Source organism: Elephas maximus, chromosome 5 (genome assembly GCF_024166365.1).
Source record: "Elephas maximus indicus isolate mEleMax1 chromosome 5, mEleMax1 primary haplotype, whole genome shotgun sequence".
Lineage (NCBI taxonomy): Eukaryota > Metazoa > Chordata > Mammalia > Proboscidea > Elephantidae > Elephas > Elephas maximus.
In genome coordinates, this window is record NC_064823.1 from 55,564,023 (window position 1) to 55,582,121 (window position 18,099).

Consider the following 18,099-nt stretch of genomic DNA (forward strand, 5'->3'; position numbering starts at 1 on the left):
ATTGGTGGAAGACTCATTAACAACCTGTGATATGCAGATGACACAACCTTGTTTGCTGAAAGCGAGGAGGCCTTGAATCACTTACTGATGAAGATCAAAGACCACAGTCTTGAGTATGGATTACACCTCAACATAAAGAAAACAAAAATCCTCGCAACTAGACCAGTAAGTAATATCAAGATAAACAGAAAAGTTTGAAGTCAAGGATTTCATTTTACTTGGATCCATAATCAACTCCCATGGAAGCAGCAGTCAAGAAATCAAACAATATATTGCATTGGGGAGTTCTAAGGCAAAAGATTCTTTAAAGTGTTGAAAAGAAAAGATGTTACTTTGAAGACTAAAGTGCGTCTGACCCAAGCCATGGTGTTTTTAATTGCCTCATATACATACGAGAAAGCCGGACAAGGAATAAGGAAGACCGAAAAAGAATTGATGCCTTTGAATTATAGTGCTGGCAAAGAATATTGAATATACCATGGACTGCCAGAAGAATGAACAAGTCTGTCTTGGTAGAAGTACTTGGTAAAGTAGAGGGTCAGCAAAAAAGTGGAAGACCCTTGATGGGATGGATTGACACAGTGGTTGTAACAATGGGTTCAAACATAGCAACAATTGTGAGGATGGTGCAGGACCTGGCAGTATTTTGTCCCATTGTACATGCTGTCACTGTGAGTTGGAATTGACTCAACGGCACCTAACAACAACAAAAAATGGTGAGGAAGCCATTCAGTACTATCCTGTTTAAATTTGGTAATTGTCTTAGTTATCTAGTGCTGCTGTAACAGAAATTCCACAAGTCAATGGCTTTAACAAAGATAAGTTTATTCTCTCACAGTCCAGTATGCTAGAAGTCCAAATTCAGGGCGCAGGCTCCAGGGGAAGTCTTTCTCTCTCTTTTGGCTCTGGAGGAAGGTCCTTGTCATCAGTCTTCCCTTGGCCTAGGAGCATCTCAGCGCAGGAACCTCAGGTCCAAAGGATGCGCTGTGCTCTTGGCACTGCTTTCTTGGTGGTATGAGGTCCCCATGTCTCTCTGTTTGCTTCTGTCTTTTATATTTCAAAAGAGATTGGCTTAAGACGCTATCTAATCTTGTAGATCTCATCAATATAACTGCCACTAATACATTTTATTATATCATAGTGATAGGATTGCAACGTATAGGGAAATCACATCAGATGATAAAATGGTAGACAATCATACAATATTGGGAATCATGATCTAGCCAAGTTGACAGGTATTTTGGGGGGACACAATTCAATCCATGACAGTAATCAAGCTCATTTGTATCAATGAATGACCTGACCCTTAGATGAGACTCTGCCTCCTCTGATGTTGGGGGATGGCTCATAGTATAGTAATTCATCAAATTACCATGCATTTGGACAAAAGCAGTGCTCAAGGAGTAATCAGATCATTCTCTCACAAGTTTTCTTCATTTAAAATGTATAATTACTTGGTAATCTGATTTTTTTTGGTCATTTATCTAACATATGGAGCCTTATCTAGCCTATGCAGCTATGGCTGCTAACCAGATGGTCAGCAGTTAAATTCACTGGCCGCTCCTTGGAAACCCTCTGGGGCAGTTCTACAGTGCCTTATAGGGTCGCTATGAGTCAGAATTGACTTGATGGCACCAGAATTGACTTTAATTTTTGGTTATCTAACGTGGCATTTCCTTTTAGAACTGGTATGTAATATGAATAGTCTGAGAAAATAATCTGACCCACAGTTGAAGAAATCAGATTTGACTTATTTTACCATCTTCAGTTGAGGTATTAAATATAAATTCAAATTGCAGTTTGAATTTTATTATCTTATGGACTATAGTAATGGTTTTCAAAGAATCAGAATTTGAAGATGTATTTTCACATGATTTTACTTTTTGTCTAACTTGTAATGTTAATGTTTTCGCAAAATCAATCATTAAAGTCTATTATTATAGATCCAAACTCTTTAAACATAGAAATTCTGATCTTATTAAAATAGGAATCAAGTAGCACGTTGGCCATCTAAGAATATAATTTGACTCTTTTTAAAGAAAACTTACTTTGTGTGTGTTTTAAAAGCTAAGTGAAGCTGAATAAGATGCACACATAGTCACTAATGATCGCGCATGACAGACGTGTACACAGCATGGAAAGGGCTTTTGGTATATCATTGACTTTTTAAAAATTTTTTGGTCTTATTTGGACAATCAAATGCCAGAAATAAATCATCTTGGATGTGATGGAAGTATGACTATTTATTGGAACTTCCCTGAATTACCTATTTATTGGAATTTTACCTGAATTAACTGGCTGTTGGTCACTGGATAATTTTCTGATTCTGGAGAAGTCAGAAATGTGGTCTCGGAAACCATGGAAGAGTCCTTCCAGTGCTTTTCCTACAATAAACAATGCATAAAACCAAGCTGTTGCCAACAAGCCCACATAAACATCCCGGGAAATGACAAAGATGTTATTCACGAGGAAAAAAAAAAAGTGCTAAACAATCCTGGAAGGTTTGCTTTTTCCCTGCAATATGAGTGCCAGCCTTTTAAAGCTTATTTCAGAGCTACACATTCTTCAGGGGCCTGTAAAACATACACCCTATTATTCTTGTTTTATGGCTTTGAGGTTCCCTTTGCCTCTGATTCTTGTTTTGAAACTGAGTTTTCTGCATTTTTAGAGTGCTCTGAGTGTAGTAAATGGCACTTTGAATTTTAATTTAAAACTGACAACTATAATGATTGTCCGCTCTTCTTACCCTCTTTTGCTAGAACTGTGTCTTTAGTCAAGATCTGTAACTTTTTTTAGGTTGTATTTTAAAACTATTTGTTCATATTAATACTTAATATTCATCAACTAGGTATTAATTTTAAAGTCTATAAATTCTTTCCATTATGTCATAAGTTTTTTTTTCCCTTTCTCCAATTTAGTGTAATATAAGAGGAGGCCATAGTCTACAATACCGGGAGAAACGTTTTAAGAAGTTTATTTCAGATACACCAGGACCTGCAAGCTATGATCAGTCTTATCCTAGAACAATAAATGTCATGAACAAGAAAGTACTGGAGGCTAAAGAGCGTCTTCAGTCGGTGTGTTACTATTTAAAAATGATGCTTCGAAATACCTTTCTTTTAGCTAGAAGAAAATAAAAAAACTTATTTTATGTGCTAAGTACATTTAGAAAGCCTTACTATAAAAATTAGTGGTTTTATTAGTATTCACATTATATAGTTAGTTTATAATTAAACACTCAATGATGTTTGTAAACTTTAATTTTTAACTATATTAGTGTCTGACTTCATTTTTACTCTTGATAAACCTGTAATCACTTTCCAATTCTACGGTAGAAAGAATGTAAGGGAGATTTTAAAAACCACCTGAGTGGTTTGCGTGTATATAGAGGAACTAGAAACTGTGCTAAGTACTGTTAAAATACAATACAATTTAAGACACGACCCCCAAAATAATTAAAAAAAGAAAAAAAGCTTAAAATGTAGATGGGAGAGATACATAGATGACTACTGATGCGAGACAAAATGTGACAGGGCTCAATGAATGATCACGTAATTAAATGGCATAGGAATTTAAAGGAGGAAACTGTATTAAGGGAAAGTGTAGTTTGCAGAGGGTTTATAGAGAGGGTTGACCTTGAGATAGGCCTTGAAGAATAGGATGGGAATATGTATTTCAGGCATGGAGAGTTGCATGAGTGAAAATACAGAGGTAGGATTGTATGAAGGACAGTGAAAAGATTGTCTTGACTAAGTAAAGAATTTTTGTGGGAGAATAGTAGGTGATATGTTTGGAAAGGTGGATTGGTGTTATATAATGAATGAGTTTTAACTAAAGGCCTATCCTTTTGAATAAATAATATAACCCAGCAGATACGGTCATGGTTTATTTAGAGTAGTTTCCTTCTTCTCTTACCGTACTTCTTCACCATAAAAAAAAACAAAAAAACAAACCCACTGCTGTCGAGTCGATTCTGACTCATAGCGACCCTATAGGACATAGTAGAACTGCTGCATAGAATTTCCAAGGAGTGCCTGGTGGATCTGAACTGCTAACCTTTTGGTTAACAGTGGTAGCACTTAACCACTATGCCACCATGGTTTCCTCTTCACCATAAAAAAACCCATGGTTTCCTCTTCACCATAGGTCCTATTAATTAAATTTTAATCAGTTCTCTCTTGTTTATGAGCATATGTTTTAGAAATATATTTTAGAAATAAGTACAATGACAATGATGTACAGGTTTATAAGTGTATTGAAATATCAGATATTCCATGTATGTGGACAAAGTAAATTTCCATTTACTCATGCAAGGGTTTGTCAGATATTTACTGAGTGCCAGACATGCTTTGTTGTTGTTGGGTGCCATCGAGTTGGTTCCGACTCATAGCGACCTTATGAACAAAACACTGCCCAGTCCTGTGCCATCCTCACAATCGTTATGCTTGAGCCCGTTGTTGCAGCCACTGTATCAGTGCATCTCGTTGAGGATCTTCCTCTTTTTCACTGACCCTCTACTTTACTAAGCGTGATGTCCTTCTCCAGGGACTGATCCCTCCTGATAACATGTCCAAAGTATGTGGAGACATAGTCTCACCATCCTTGCTTCTAAGGAACCTACTGGTTGTATTTCTTCCAGGACAGATTTGTTCGTTCTTTTGGCAGTACATGGTATATTGAATATTCTTCAACTCCAAATTCAAAGACGTCAGTTCTTCTGTGGTCTTTCTTATTCATTGTCCAGCTTTCGCATGCATGTGGGGCAATTGAAGACACCGTGGCTTGGTCAGGCACACCTTAGTCTTCAAAGTGACACTTTGCTTTTTAACACTTTAAAGAGGTCTTTTGCAGAAGATTTGCCCAATGCAGTGCGCCATTTGATTTCTTGACTGCTGCTTCCACGGGTGCTGATACTAGTAATACATAGAAGACAAATCATTGCTTCCCGGGATTTATCGTTTTAACAAGGAAGTAATGAATGAAATTCAGTACAGCATAGCTGATTAAGTGATGTAGAGCCATAATGAAATGTTCACTAGTAACCCAGCGTAGAGAGTCATATATTGTACTTGGAGGGAGTAGAGGATATCACAACTGAACTAAATCTTGAAGAAAGATTCATTAAGTAGTCAAAATGTTGAGAAAAGACATTCAAGTCAAACAAAACCACAAGCATAAAGGCACTGAGGTGTTTAATGGCAGGGTGTGTTCAGGGAAGAACAAGATCTTTGGAATGTTTGTAGTGCAGGATCTAAGGGAGAATAGTAAGAATATAGGCTGAAAAGAAAAAAAAGAATATAGGCTGAGAGAACCGAAAAACCAGTTACTGTTGAGTCAGTTCTGACACGTGATGACCCACGGGTGTCAGAGTAGAGCTCCGCTCCATAGGGTTTTCATTGTCTGATTTTTGGAAGTAGATCACCAGGCATTTCTTCCAAGGTACCTTTTGCTGAACAAGCACATTAACTGTTTGTACCACCCAAGTTGGAGAGGGAGTCAGGGAAAGTCTTGACATCATGCAAATAATTTTTTGAAAGTACTAAATAGGGGAGAAGCCATTCAATACTATCCTGTTTTTTGGTTTATAAAACTCATTACATCAGTATTTAAAATCCTTTTAGTTAATTTTAATATTTGATTCTTTGTTCCATCTCCTTCTTGCCTTTGACTAAATAATATAAAATGTTTTTCTTACAGAAAATTTCAAGAGCACCTACAGCTTCCAGAACTGTTGATGTCCCTTCAATTCCTTCTTGTGGACAAGCATATGGTTATCATATTAATGAGGACGACACTATTATAAAACGTTTTCCACCTGCTCATGACAGTACACTAGGTCCAGCTTACTATAAACCTCAATATGTAAGTATGATGCACTTTATATTGACATTTGGAAGATTGTTTATAATTATGCATGTTTTAGTTAATGTAACACTAACTGCTGTGACAAATATACCTCCAAATTTCAATGGCTTAATACAATTTTTTTTTTCCTCATTCATACTGGCATTCCCTGTTGGCAAGTGACTTGCCTCCACGTAGTGATTGAGGAACCCAGACCTAGTCCATTCATGTTCCTGTCGTTTCCTAGGATCTTGATGTCATCTATGTCCAGCTGACAGAGGGGAAAGTGCACAGAGGATTGTGAGTGGGAGGTTTTTGTGGGTCTGGCCTGGGAACTAAAGCTCAGTCACATAGCCCCACTTAACTGCCAAGGAGGCTGGAAAATACAGTCTAACTGTGTTCCTAGGAAGAAGAGGAAACAGTTTTAAATTATTAGAAGCGTCTGGCACAGTATATAATCATATGTAATACATAGATGCTGTTTTCTTGCATTTGAAAGCAAATAAGAACATTTTATTAGAGAATTTGAATCTGATAGCATAAACATCATTTATTCTACAAATAATTATAAAAAAATACTAGGAGCTTCTCTGTGATTAGACTATCAAACATAAGATAGCAGATCCGTCTCAAATAGATTTTAAACTTCAAACCTGGCCAGAGCTGAGCTGAGATTTCATTCAGCCAGTTGAGATGTATGAGTTATCCATGAATACAGGTGATGAATATAGATAATATGTCTCATTTTACTTAATTACAATACATAAGCACTAGTGCTTTGAGCCTGTTGTATTTTTATACTTTTATGGCATCTGAAAGAAATATTTTACTGAGAAAAATGGCAAAATTCAAGGTACACTGAAGGAAAGGGTGAAGAAGACATTAGGTAAAGAATAGGTTTTCTCAGGAATTGGTTTGATCCTCACTGTCAGTACTTCAGTAATTTGTTATTATTTGTCTCCATCATTGGGTTCAGTTTCAAGCATTGTCATAAACCATTTGGTTCATAGCAATATGGAGTTTTGAGGCCTTAAATCCTTTGAGTTGCTAACAGCTTTTTTTCTTAAAATGTTTTTATTGTAATTTCTGTAATATTTCAAACATAAATAGTATAAAGACAAACAAAAAACCAGATACACATGTACTTACCACCCAGATATAGCACACGTTAAAATACTGTCTTTATTCATATTTGGAACTGACTTAGTATTTAATATTTAAGGAAAAATATCAATAAAAGCATACTCAGTAATATAATAATAATAAAAATATATGGAAAGAGAAAGTGATAAAGCAAATATGTTGACAACTGGGGGATTTGGGTAAAGGGTGTATGGAAATTCTTTGTGTGATTCTTGCAACTTTTCTGTAAGTCTGAAACTATTTCAGATTCTTAAATTAATTTTTAAAAAGAAACTCAACAAGATGGTTTGACACAATGAGCTGAACAATGAGCTGAAACATAGCAACAATTGTGAGGATGGTGCAGGACAGGGCAGTGTTTCATTCTGTTGTACGTAGGGTCACTGTGAGTAGGAACTGACTTGACAGTACCTAACAACAACAAAAATAACAACAAAATATTGTCAGATTTGCATTTTTTACAAGAAATAAATTATAATTATCGCCCTACCTGATTTCCCTCACTGCCTCCTTCTCTCTCACCTTGCCAAAATAAGCACTAAACCTTTAATACATATTCGTACGTAAGTAACAATATATATTTTGTGACTTAAAAAAATAAAGTAAATGGAATTGACTCGACGGCAGTGGGTAGTGGGTGGTGGGATCATCTAGTATGTGCATTTCTTGCGTTTTTCACGTTATATTTCTAGATTTAACCAGGTAAATATATTAGATTTAACCCATTCGTTGTTCCCAATTAGATAAGTTTATTTTTAAAAATTAATTAAAAAATTTGAAATAGTTTGAGACTTATAGAAAAGTTGCAAGACTCATACAAAGAATTGCCACATACCTTTACCCAAATCCCCCAATTGTTAACATTTAGCCATGTTTGTTTTATCATTTTCTCTTTCCATTTATTATTATTATATTATAACCCAATATGCATTTATTGATATTTTTCCTTAAATATTAAATACTAAGTCAGTTCCAGATACGAATAAGAAGTATTAATATATGGAATTGATACAAGATATTCATTGTGAGTAAATAACTAATAAAGGTATTTTCTTGCCATCAAAACTTCAGAAGAATTTTAAGCACCTGATTAGTTTTGAATTTGTTTGTATTTTTATTTTTAATTAAACCATTTGAGAGTACTTTTTAGGCATAATGGCCCTTTACCTCTAGATACTTCAATGTGAATTTCTTAAGAAAAAGATATTCTCTTTTATGATAGTACAATTATTAAAATCAGGATGTTTTCATTTATATAATATTATTATTATCTAATCTGTAGATATTTTTAAAAATTTTTGCTAATAATGTTGATATTTTTTATGGAGCCCTAGTGGCACACTGGTTAAGTGATTGGCTGCTGAACTGAAAGGTTGGTGGTTCAAACCCACCTACTGCTCTGTGGCAGAAAGATGTGGCAGCCTGCTTGAGTAAAGATTACAGCCCTGGAAACCTTATGGGGCAATTCTACTCTGTCCTGTAGGGTTGCTATGAGTTGGAATCAACTCGACAGCAGTAGGTTTGTTTTTGTTCTTAGATATTGCTAATAACCACGATCATATTCTTTATAGCAAGAAACAAACAACAACAACAATTTGATCCAGAGTCCAATCTGGTATTGTTGTTAGTTGCCGTTGAGTTAATCCTGAATTTATCCTAGGTGTGTGGAGACATTAAGTTGTCATGTCTCTTCAGAATCCTTTAATCTTTAGTTGTTGTTGTAAGGTACTAACGAGTCAGTTCCGACTCATAGTAACCCTGTGTACAACAGAAAAAACACTGCCCAGTCCTGTGCCATCCTCACAATCGTTATGCTTGAGCACATTGTTGCAGCCTCTGTGTCAATCCATCTTGTTGAGGGGCTTCTTTTTTCACTGACCTTCTCCTTTACCAAGCATGATGTCCTTCTCTAGGGCCTGATCCCTCCTGATAACATGTTCAAACTACATGAAAAGAAGTCTTGCCATCCTCGCTTGTAAGGAGCATTCTGGCTGTACTTCTTCCAAGACAGATTTGTTTGTTCTTCTGGCAGTCCATGGTATAGTCAATATTCTTCATAATTCAGTTTCTTCTGTGGTCTTCCTTATTCATTGTCTAGCTTTCGCATTCATATGAGGCAATTGAAAACACCATGGCTTGGGTCAGGTGCACCTTAGTCTTCAAAGTGACATCTTTGCTTTTTACCACTTTAAACAGGTCTTTTGCGGCAGATTTTCCCAATCTAATATGTCATTTAATTTCTTGATCTAAAAGGAATCTTTTAGGTTCCCTTAATATTTAATTCCTTTAATCAGTCTTTTTTTTTTTTTTTGTCTCTTGTAACCTTGAGGAGTACAGGCTAGTTATTTTGTATAGTGTGCCTCAGTTTTGGGTTTGTTTATATTTTCTCCTGATTAGATAAAGGCTTTACAGTTTGGGTAGAATACTACAGAAGTGATGTTGCATCCTTCTTAATGCATCGTATAAGGGTACAGGATGTTGATTTATTCCATTACTGGTGATGTTAGGTTGAAGTAGTACCTCCCAGTTTTATTTGTTGAAAGTTACTATTTTTTCCTTTTTAATTAATGAATATTTGGGAGGAGTTACTGTAGTGGCTTAATACATGTAGATATGCTATTTCTCATCTCACCTGCTAGTTTTAACATCCGTTGATGATGCCTGAGTCAGTTTTACTATGATGTTTATCAAATGGTGATTTTCAAACTCTTTTTTTTTCCTACTGAGATTGTTGGTCAACTTCATAAATCACACACCTAATCTCTTTAGCAAATAGTTATCCAGCCACACCTTTGGCTTGGATTCTAGAGCATCCTATCCATATAAGCTGAGATTTTTCCAAATCATCCAGAGCTGAATCCTTTTTGCTTAACAATGTCTACTTCAGTTTATTCTTTTCTGTCATGTTTTACTATAAGCAGCAAGGAGAAACCAGGCCACACCTTCCACATTTTGCTTGGAAAATTTCCTCAGTGAAAAATCCAAGTTCATCACTTACAAATTGTACATTCCACCCGACTGCAGAACACAATTCAGTCAAATTCTCTGCCACCTTATAGCAAGGATCGACTTCCCTCCAGTTTTCAATAATGTTCCTCATTTCTGTCTGAGATCTCATCAAAAGCACCTTCAATGTTCATATTTCTATCAACATTCTGTTCATGATGTGTTTATATTCTTTAAGATGATGGAAGCTCTCTTCACTTTCTTCTGAGACCTCATCAGAATTGCCTCTAATGTCCAACATCTCTGAGGCAATTCTTTTAGGCATTTGAGACTTTTTCTATCAAATGCCTCAAATTTCTCTAGCCTCTCCTCATTACCTAGTTCCAAAGCTACTTCCACATTATTTAGGTATTTGTTACAGCAGCACACCCCCTTCCCAGTATCAAAGTCTCTATTAGTTTCCTAGGGCTGCCAAAGCAATGGAAATAGAAATTTATTCTGTCAATTCTGGAGCCCAGAAGTCTAAAATCGGGGTGTCAGCAGGGCCATGCTCTCTGCGAAGCTTATAGGGGAGAATCTGTTCCATCCCTTTCTCTTACGTTCTCGTGTTGCTGGCAATCCTCTCTCTTCTAATTGTGCTGAAATGACTTTTGTATGGTTTTATTTTTCTTGTCGATCTATATAGTTTTTGGTGGACGAGTGAGAGATTCATATTTACATGATTGCATTACGTTGGCAACTTGGAGGTTCCCTACTTCAATTATTTTAGCTGCTATAAAATGGCTCTTCACATTGAGCAAGGTTTAAGGCAGGCCACATAAAGACAAGTCTTGCAAACAGGGCTTTCTGTGGTACTGTCAGTCAGGTCAAATAATACACTTCTCTGAAAATGGTGGTATTGGGTAGTTCCAAACCAATTCTGACCTCCCTAGGTGTTTCTAGGCTGGTGGTTTTCACTGTGATTACGGGTTGTTCATTTTCGAGGCTACCCTGACCTGTGGAGAGAGAGATGGGAATACGGCACATTAAAATGTCGGAAAATCTGCTGTTCTCACTGAGATTCCACCATTTTTCTTGAATAAATGTTTGTCAATTGTTAGAAGCCTTTGGTTAATTTCCAGAGTTCTAAAATAGTTGATTTTGGTATTTTTGCTGGTGTTCTCATTGCTTTATGGTGAGTAGTTTTTCAGAGGTCCTTACTCTGCCAGTTCAGCTGACTCACTCTTGGAGTTTTAAACTGTTGAAATGAAACAGATACCAAAAATATTATGCTTTTGTGGAACTTTAATGGAAATCGAATTCCCAATTAAGCCAAAGTTTTCCTTATTCAACTTGGAGTAGAATCTTTGGGATATTATTTAAATAATATATGCTTAGCCGAATATGGGAGGTAAATTCTGTAGAAATTGCATTGAGGTTTATGGAAGTCATGTGGTGTGATATCAGGGTATTCTCTCCTAGGTTAGAACACTCTATGGGAGGCAGTGTAATGGAGCCAGACTGCCTTGGTTTGTTATTTGGCTACACCTCTTAATAGTTATTTGTCCTTGGCAAGTTACTAAAGCTCTTTGTGTCTTAGTTCCCTCCTCTGAAATATGGGGATAATAATAGCATGCAACTCATAGGCTGATATCAGAATTAAATGAGTCAATACATGTAAAGCACTTAGAATAGTTCTGTACACATAATAAATACTATAGATTTGTTATTTTTGTACCTTTTATTCCTTATTACTAAGGAAGATAGAAGAAATATGTTTGATATACAACTGCATAAAAAGCAAAATGACTAATATTCCTGTTAATTAATCAAATTTGAGATTAGTGGGCCTTTAAACAGGTTTAACAGGATGCAAATTTCAAACTAGATGAATAGCAAAGTTTCTGTGATAGTTACATGGTTTAATATCCCAGGGGTGGGGAACTTTGGTCTAGTATATTGGAATTAGTATTTATTTTTCACAATAGTCATAGATCCTTTGCTTTGGCTTAAACAATTCTCTGATTATTCTTAGCTTAATAAATTTCAGAAAGCAGTTTTTGTTCAAAATTACATTTTTTATGTATGCTATTTCTTTGTTTCAGAATAATATATCATCTGATAGAAAGCTAGAATATGCTTCCAAGCTTCCCTAGATATATAAAATCATTCTCACATATGAATAAGTATTACTTTGATGTATAAAACTTGGTTGCTTTCTGGCAAAGTTATTATTCATACAGGACAGATATGGTAATAAGAAAATGTATTTACGATTTTAATAGGTCCGACTTATTTGATGACTTATATTAGTAATTATTAAAAAAAAAATTAAGTCAGTCCAATTTGTATTCATTAGAATAAAAATCTAGATCTTTAAAAAAATCTGTTATGTGAAATACAGAGTTACGTATAAAGACATAGTTTTTAATACTCAAGAAAATCCAGCAAAGTTTGATCCGAGTTGAATTGTGATATTTTGTGAAATCCTTATCTTTCATTTGAGAGAAGAACTACAGGTAGCCTGACTGTCTTAGTTATCTAAACCAAACCAAAACCAAACCCAGTGCCGTTGAGTTGATGCCGACTCATAGCGACCCTATAGGACAGAGTACAACTGCCCCATAGAATTTCCAAGGAGCGCCTGGCAGATTCGAACTGCCGACCCTTTGGTTAGCAGCCGTAGCACTTAGCCACTATACCACCAGGGTTTCCCTTAGTTATCTGATACTGCTATAACAGAAATATCATATGTGGATGGCTTTAACAAAGAGAAATTTATTCTCTCACAGTCTAGGAGGCTAGAAGATTCAATTTCAGTTGCCAGCTTCAGGGTAAGGCTTTCTCTCTCTATGTTCTGGGGGAGGTCCTTGTAATCAATCTTCTCTGGTTTGAAGAGCTTCTCAGTGTAGGAACCCTGGATCCAAAGTACACGCCATTCTCCTGGCTTTTGTTTCTTGGTGGTATGAGGCCCCCCTGTCTCTCTGCTTGCTTTTCTCTTTTATATCTCAAAAGAGATTGGTTTAGAATACAATCTAATCCTATAGATTGAGCCTGCCTCATTAACATAACTGCCATCAATCCTATCTCATTAACATCATAGAGATAGGATTTACAACACATAGGAAAATCACATCAGATGACAAAATGGTAGACAATCACACAATACTGGGAATCATGGCCTAGCCAAGTTGACACATATTTTTGGGGGACACAATTTAATCCCTGACAGTGACAAAGCTCAGTTGCTGGAAGCTTTATTTTCTTCTGTTTTTCCTGGAGAAAAGCACAAGTTCTTCACAGACACTGTGAAAATAATACTGTAATAATATTAATTCAAATCTTATATAAATTTCTGATAAATCTCTGTAGCTCTTCATCTGCTGTTTAAGATAATATTATATGTAGGCTCCATTTCAAGATGAAAACATTAATAGAAAATAAAGAAAATTATTTTGGGGAGTTATTGGAGCTCTTCCCTAAACTGACAAATAGGAATTGCTGAAGGAATCTTCATAGTTCATATATAGAAGCAGCTCTGGAATTCAGAGATGTCTAAGACTCTAGCCAACAAATGATAAATTTTAGCTTAATTTAATCTGTAAAGAGAAATTCTCTATGTAGATTATTTGGCATAACATTTTGAATTATAAAAATTAGCTTCTCTCTCTTTTTTTAAGAAGATCTCAGGGAACCATCAGAATTATTCTGTTCAGAGGTGGAATTTTCAAGTAGAGTTTTTGGTGGGAATTATGACCCTGACGTATTTGCTGATGATAACATGCTGGGAACTACGTATGTGCTGCCATAATGGAAAGCGTTCCATTTGTGTCTGAATTGATGCACTTTGGGACTTTTAATTCTTCACAAATTTCATTTCCATATTTAATTATGGGAACGGTGTGGGGGAAAATTTGCAAAGCACCTTCTTCATTCATTTCATCGTCAATAGGAGCAGCAGATAGTAATTTTTCTTCAAGTTACATTACAGCATTCACTTAAAATAATGCAGCTCCATGCTGAGTTTGCGTCAGTTAAGTCATGTTTTATTTGCTGATGACTTTCAAGTTGACAGTGACCTTGACCTTGATATTGTCAGCACTTTTTGACATAAAGAGAGTGTGATTAAGAGTTAAGTGTGCATCAATTTATTCTTCATTTTGTTTCAGTGTTTTTAAGAGGCTGTTAAATTTAATTTGAAATGGAACATTTACCTGAGTACTACAGAGGTTAGTGAGTTAAGTACATGTTAGTTCACATGGTTTAAATGAAATAGATTTTATTATATACATATGAAAAGGATTTTACTAGTATCTTGAATGATAAATGTCTTCAGTATTCTTTATATTCTCTCTTTCCACTGGATTACCTTTAGAATCATTAAACAGTTGAATCACAAAGTCTCAGTAGTGTAAATTCACCTGAAGAAAGCTTCTTATACATAATTCCGATCAGGGTGTTGAATTGCTATGTTAAAAGAATTGATGTTAAACTTTAACACGATACTACTTTAGGCTTTAACAATCTGTTGTAAAAGATAATTTTATTAAAATTTGCTTGAAAATATTGGCTTTTTGGCAAATCTGTAGGCTATAGTAAATCAATATTTTAAATATGCTCCTTCATGAAATATATAAAATATTTAGTATACCCAACATGGCTATATTGTATTAAAACAGAGTTCTGCATTTAGGTACTTAACTGCGTATTATGATAGTAGAACAAATCTGCACAGTTGTGACATTCTGCTTTATTTCTAAGTAAAAATAAAGTACAATATATGGGAAATGGAATATTTTTGCTATTTGCTATTTCTTCCATCAAAACTGCATGTAATAATGTTAATTCAAATCTTATACAAATTTCTGCTAAGTCTCTGTAGCTCTTCATCTGCTGTTTAAGATAATATTATATATAGGCTCCATTTCAAGATGAAAACATTAATACAAAATAAAGAAAATTATCTTGGGGAGTTATTGGAGCTCTTTCCTGAACTGATGAATAGCAATTGCTGAAGGAATCTTCGTAGTTCATATATAGAAGCAGCTCTGGAATTCAGAGATAATCCCTTTTGAAAGATTGTCGAAAACAATTACTTTAGCAAGACAATATGTTGCTTTGCTAGGCACTGTCTCTTCTAAAGCTCTGTTGGTTGCAGCCATCTCTGGAGTTGCTACTGACCCTATAGGAATGGGCTGCTTTTTGGCTACTCTTTTTTAGTGGATGCTAGAGTTGCTCCCAGTACTCTTCTAGTAACATCTGCTGCTCTGACGGAAGTGACAGGCTGTGTGACTTTTTATGCTGTTCTGCTAGATGATATAGCATTTGTTCCAGCTCCCTCAGGCCTAAACCCTTTGGGTGGCCTAACTGCCTTATTTTCTTTTGTATTACAGTTGGGAGTCCCAAAGCAGTGTTGCTCATAGTGCTATGTGTTACAGAGATTGATGGGATAGTCTTGGGGTTCCCCATTTAACCAGAATCAGTGATATATATATACATGTAAACAAACACACACACACATATATCTCACTGATATATATATATATGTATGTATATATACATACATATATATCACTGATATATATGTATGTGTATTTTTTTTTATATGTGTGTGTGAGAGAGAGATCTGCCAAAACATCTGTTCATAGTCTGGAAGTAGAACACACCTAAGGAAACACCCTTTTCAAATGATTAATTGATTACATTAGCTTAGATTACATTATGAAAGGTGATTATATTATATTAGATTACCTTATGAAACAACGACTAGACTAGTGTGTTTGGTCAAACCAGTGGGAACCAGAGTCCAGCCAACTTGACACGCAGAATTAAACATCACAGATAGCTCTTTCAATTCTTATTCATGGCCCTGTTCCTTTTAGACCTAATGGGGCTGGGCTTGGGATATATATCTATCAATTAGTTTACTACTTGTCTTGTTGATGAAGATGATGATAATAATATCTTACTTTGATATAGTGCTTTATAGAACTGCATTGCTCATTGTGTTAAAGCTGAATGTTCAGAGTGAAGGGGAAAGATTTTGTATAATTCATTAGAAGGAATCTGCATATCAATAATCCCAGCATATTGAGACCATTTTCAGTACCAGAAATATTGCTATATGAAATAAGGATTAATCCTTTTTATTTATGTAACTTAAGTTTTCCAGATTTCATTGCACTGTCGGTACTAAAGAGAATCATAATAATGTTAATAACTCAAATAGCAATGGTTCTAGCCTAAACCTATTGATGTAGAGAACCTTCAGCCTTCTGAAAAGTTCCCCTTTCGTGGTATTTCTAGAAGACCTCAGCAACTGTCTTAACTGTTTTCTCAAACACCTCTGTTTCCTCTGAATACAGCTACTGCTCCACCAGGCACTTCAGTCTCTTGCCAGATGGTGGTCTCTGCTGGGCGTTTCCGCCAACATACTCTATCACAGAAAAAGCTGCATGATGAGCTGGAATGAAGTGGGAGATAATGCCCTTCTCTTTTTGTGTTATGTCCTATTAGAGGAGTCCAAAGGTAGCGCTGATTTCTACCAGTATTTTAATCAAACAGTTCTTTTAGAATTTATTCATAGCCTCTTTGCACTCCACAGGGAACAGGCATAAGTCCAGCGGGAATTGCCTCTGTTAGGAGGCAAATTCAGTCAACAGAAAATACTCAGCATTGTCATTCTTTGGATACTAAGATTTTCTTACTGGGTAAAGGTTATCATGATTAGGTACTTCCCACAGGATTAGTTTTCATATTTGCCTTTTGATTCGTTAGTTCCGTTAGTTCACCAGACATTCCAAAACATGTCTGAGTCCTACTTGGGCACAAGCTGGTAAGTTCTTGTTTCTCTACTCCCAACTTTTTTACCCTTCAATACCCCAGTCAAGGATCAAACAAGGATATTTGCTAAAATAAAAGCATGGGAAACTTCAGAAGCACTCTCATTCAGTTTCTCTAAGAGATTGCATATGTGAAAAAAGAATCAACAAAGATTCCATTTTACTTCATGAAAACATCAAAGTTCTAACTTCAGGTTAGGTGCTTGAAGAAAAAATTTAACTTTATTGTGTTTTTATTTTATAATACCTGAGGGCCCATTGCTTGTGGTAAGTTCTGAGAAATAAAAGAGGTTTTCACACAGTAGGGTATTTCAGTGCTGTGCCAGTTTCTTTTTGGATTTTGGTGTGGCTGCCCAATGCTTTCGGGAGCAGTGCCTCTCTAATTGGAAAGTCTATATTCATTTTAGGGGCCAGTGACAGTGCTTTCAATTTATTTCCAACAACCACCTATGCCAAAAATAAAGTGGTCATAGCATCCTCCGTCATTTCTTCATGTAACGGCACTGGTGCCAGTCTCCAGGGGGGCTAGTAGGTTTGAGAATTGCTCCCTAAGCACTACCAGGAGTTCATCCTTACCTCTAGCTCCCCCCTCTCTAGAGATATTATAGGATTCTGCTGAGGCTCTTTTCACGTGCACTGAGGTCTTCTGGTTCTAGTCTCTGCTGTGCTATGTCTTGTAGAAGTTCCTTGATGTTCCTAGCGTGTGAACGATAACCTCCCTAGTTTCTAGAACTGATAACTTGTGTCTATTTTATACACTTCTTTTGAAAATTTGGTGAGATGGGGTGGGTGTGGGTTTAATTTACCATTTTGAAGTGGAATTATATGTTTTATCATATGATATTGCTATTAGTGGTGTTAATATTATTTGTAATGGCAATTGAGATTTTGTTTCTACTGTTTTTGAATAGTAATAGTCAGCTAGAACAATTCAGATACACTGTTTTATGCACCGTAAATTTATGTTTTAGGGATTTTTTTAGTATTATAGATATGTACATATAATTTTAATAAAAAACTTGTTTTAAAATTATATTTTTACAAATGTTAATTAAAAATAAATTACTAGAGTTTACCTTTACGACCAGTTAAAAAATGAGTTTTTTAAAAAAATTCTTAAATGATTGCTCAGTTTAGAATGTATTAATAGAATTCTTGTAAGAGAAGCTGCTGTTCTTACACTATACAATTTTATTTGATTGGTTTCTGATGAAATAAAGTAGCTTAACTTCACTAAAGTGAAGTTTTTAATGGTTAATGCCTAATTTTGACATTTATTATAGTGGATATAAAGGAGAAATGATTGTGGAAATCTCAGGTCACAAATAATGCTTTTGCATTAAAG

The 18,099-nt window shown here is 35.5% G+C and overlaps 1 protein-coding gene across 1 annotated transcript in view; it reads left to right on the plus strand.

The window, feature by feature from the left end:
• The window catches only part of STPG2 (sperm tail PG-rich repeat containing 2), a 391,925-nt gene that overhangs the window by 24,756 nt on the left and 349,070 nt on the right, over positions 1–18,099 (plus strand). The window contains exon 3 of the mRNA XM_049887070.1: positions 5,698–5,862. Within this exon, the coding sequence (XP_049743027.1) occupies positions 5,698–5,862 (165 nt within the window). The remainder of the gene's footprint in view (positions 1–5,697; positions 5,863–18,099) is intronic.